Source organism: Dendrobium catenatum, unplaced genomic scaffold, assembly GCF_001605985.2.
Source record: "Dendrobium catenatum unplaced genomic scaffold, ASM160598v2 original_scaffold_22291, whole genome shotgun sequence".
NCBI lineage: Eukaryota > Viridiplantae > Streptophyta > Magnoliopsida > Asparagales > Orchidaceae > Dendrobium > Dendrobium catenatum.
In genome coordinates this window covers 1-1,423 of record NW_021340751.1, presented here as the reverse complement: position 1 = coordinate 1,423, position 1,423 = coordinate 1, and the positions used below count along the sequence as shown (strand labels likewise).

The window sequence follows — 1,423 nt, the reverse complement described above, 5'->3', positions numbered from 1 at the left end:
TCGTTGAGTATTATGAGTATTTCAACAAAAAGAATTTACTAAATGCCAAGTTAAAGTCAAGAGAAAAAATATGGAACACTATTTCTCATATATAACAAGAAAGGAAATGAGCACAAAATAACAATCTTACATTTAAAAATCAAACCAAAATAAGTTTGAAATTACATAAGATATACATATAACCAGAAGCATCACATCTAATAGTAGCTAGTACTCATCAGCAGACTGTCAGGCATCAGATGAATTGTCATTTCCACCCTGAAAATAGTATAAAGAGTATGAGATAATTATAATCAAGCAATTTACATTTAACTTAAAAAAATTATACCATTTCTGATCCTCCATGGGGTGGATGATTCATCTGAATTTATTGCACAAACTGTCTCATCTCATCACGAAATGCGCCAAATTATCTCGCCTGATTATCACGAAATGATCTGAACTCCTCTTTAAGACTAGCTATCTGTCCAAAACTGTTGCCGCTACCACCACCTTCTTCATGTTTGCTTTGAGGAAAGTATCTAGTCAGGGTGACACCAAATCCCTGGGTACGAACTCGACCTAAATGTTCTGGTCCCATAATTATAGCAAAAACTCTCTCATTAGCTTCAATATTTCCTTCTTCAGGTGTAAGCCCTTCTTCGGCAAGAAGATTGCATGCCTGCGTCTACAGTATAAATACATATAGTTAAATATATTGAAGAATGATTTATAAAAAAAAATTGTAATAACTATATCTATGTACCCATCGCTTCATATCGTCCTCAGATGACCATGTCCCATATTTGTGCATCCTATTGATTTTCCATAATTGTAATCTGTCCTTAATAGACTACAAAAAATTATAATAACAATGTCAGTTTGAAAATAAATCATTTAGTAGTTATAAATAAATATTTAATTTTATACCGTTTCCTTTTGTCTTCGAACTGAACACACACGACCCATTGTGTGAGGACAAGTTTGTTTCTTGGCATTGGCAGAATTTTTCGCAACCCTTTCCTATGATATATGATAATGTTACATTCCAAATTTTAAAATAGTAATAAATATGTAAAAAAAAAAAATTAATCACAATATTTACCTGATCCTCTGGCTTTGACCATTTGTTAACAAGTTGACACCATTGCATTTGAACTACTCCAGCTGGAACTGTCTCCAAAATTTCCTGAATTGGTCTACTGTCCCAATGCTCAACCTTTAAGGTTGTTTTATAATTATGCCATTTAACACCAAGGGATTGAAGAATCCAATGGCGTATATTACCAGGAAACTCAAATTTAGACTGCAGTTAAAAATATGATATGGTTAATAATATAAAACATAAAAATTTTAAACTTGATATGAAATATATATATATATATACCTCAACTTCAGCTAACATCTTTTTTCTTGAATGGCTCCATACCCTTATTTCTCCAAT

At 31.9% G+C, this 1,423-nt stretch overlaps 1 protein-coding gene across 1 annotated transcript; it reads right to left on the bottom strand.

Annotated features, from left to right (window-relative positions):
* Window positions 1-228: 228 nt before the first annotated feature.
* Window positions 229-1,285, bottom strand: LOC110106443 (the record flags this gene model as incomplete). The annotated part of the gene is made up of 5 exons (XM_028691609.1): window positions 229-258; window positions 419-667; window positions 746-832; window positions 910-1,002; window positions 1,085-1,285. Coding segments are annotated over 5 exons (660 nt in total), but the record flags the coding sequence as incomplete, so codon positions are not given.
* Between the last annotated feature and the right edge of the window lie 138 nt (window positions 1,286-1,423).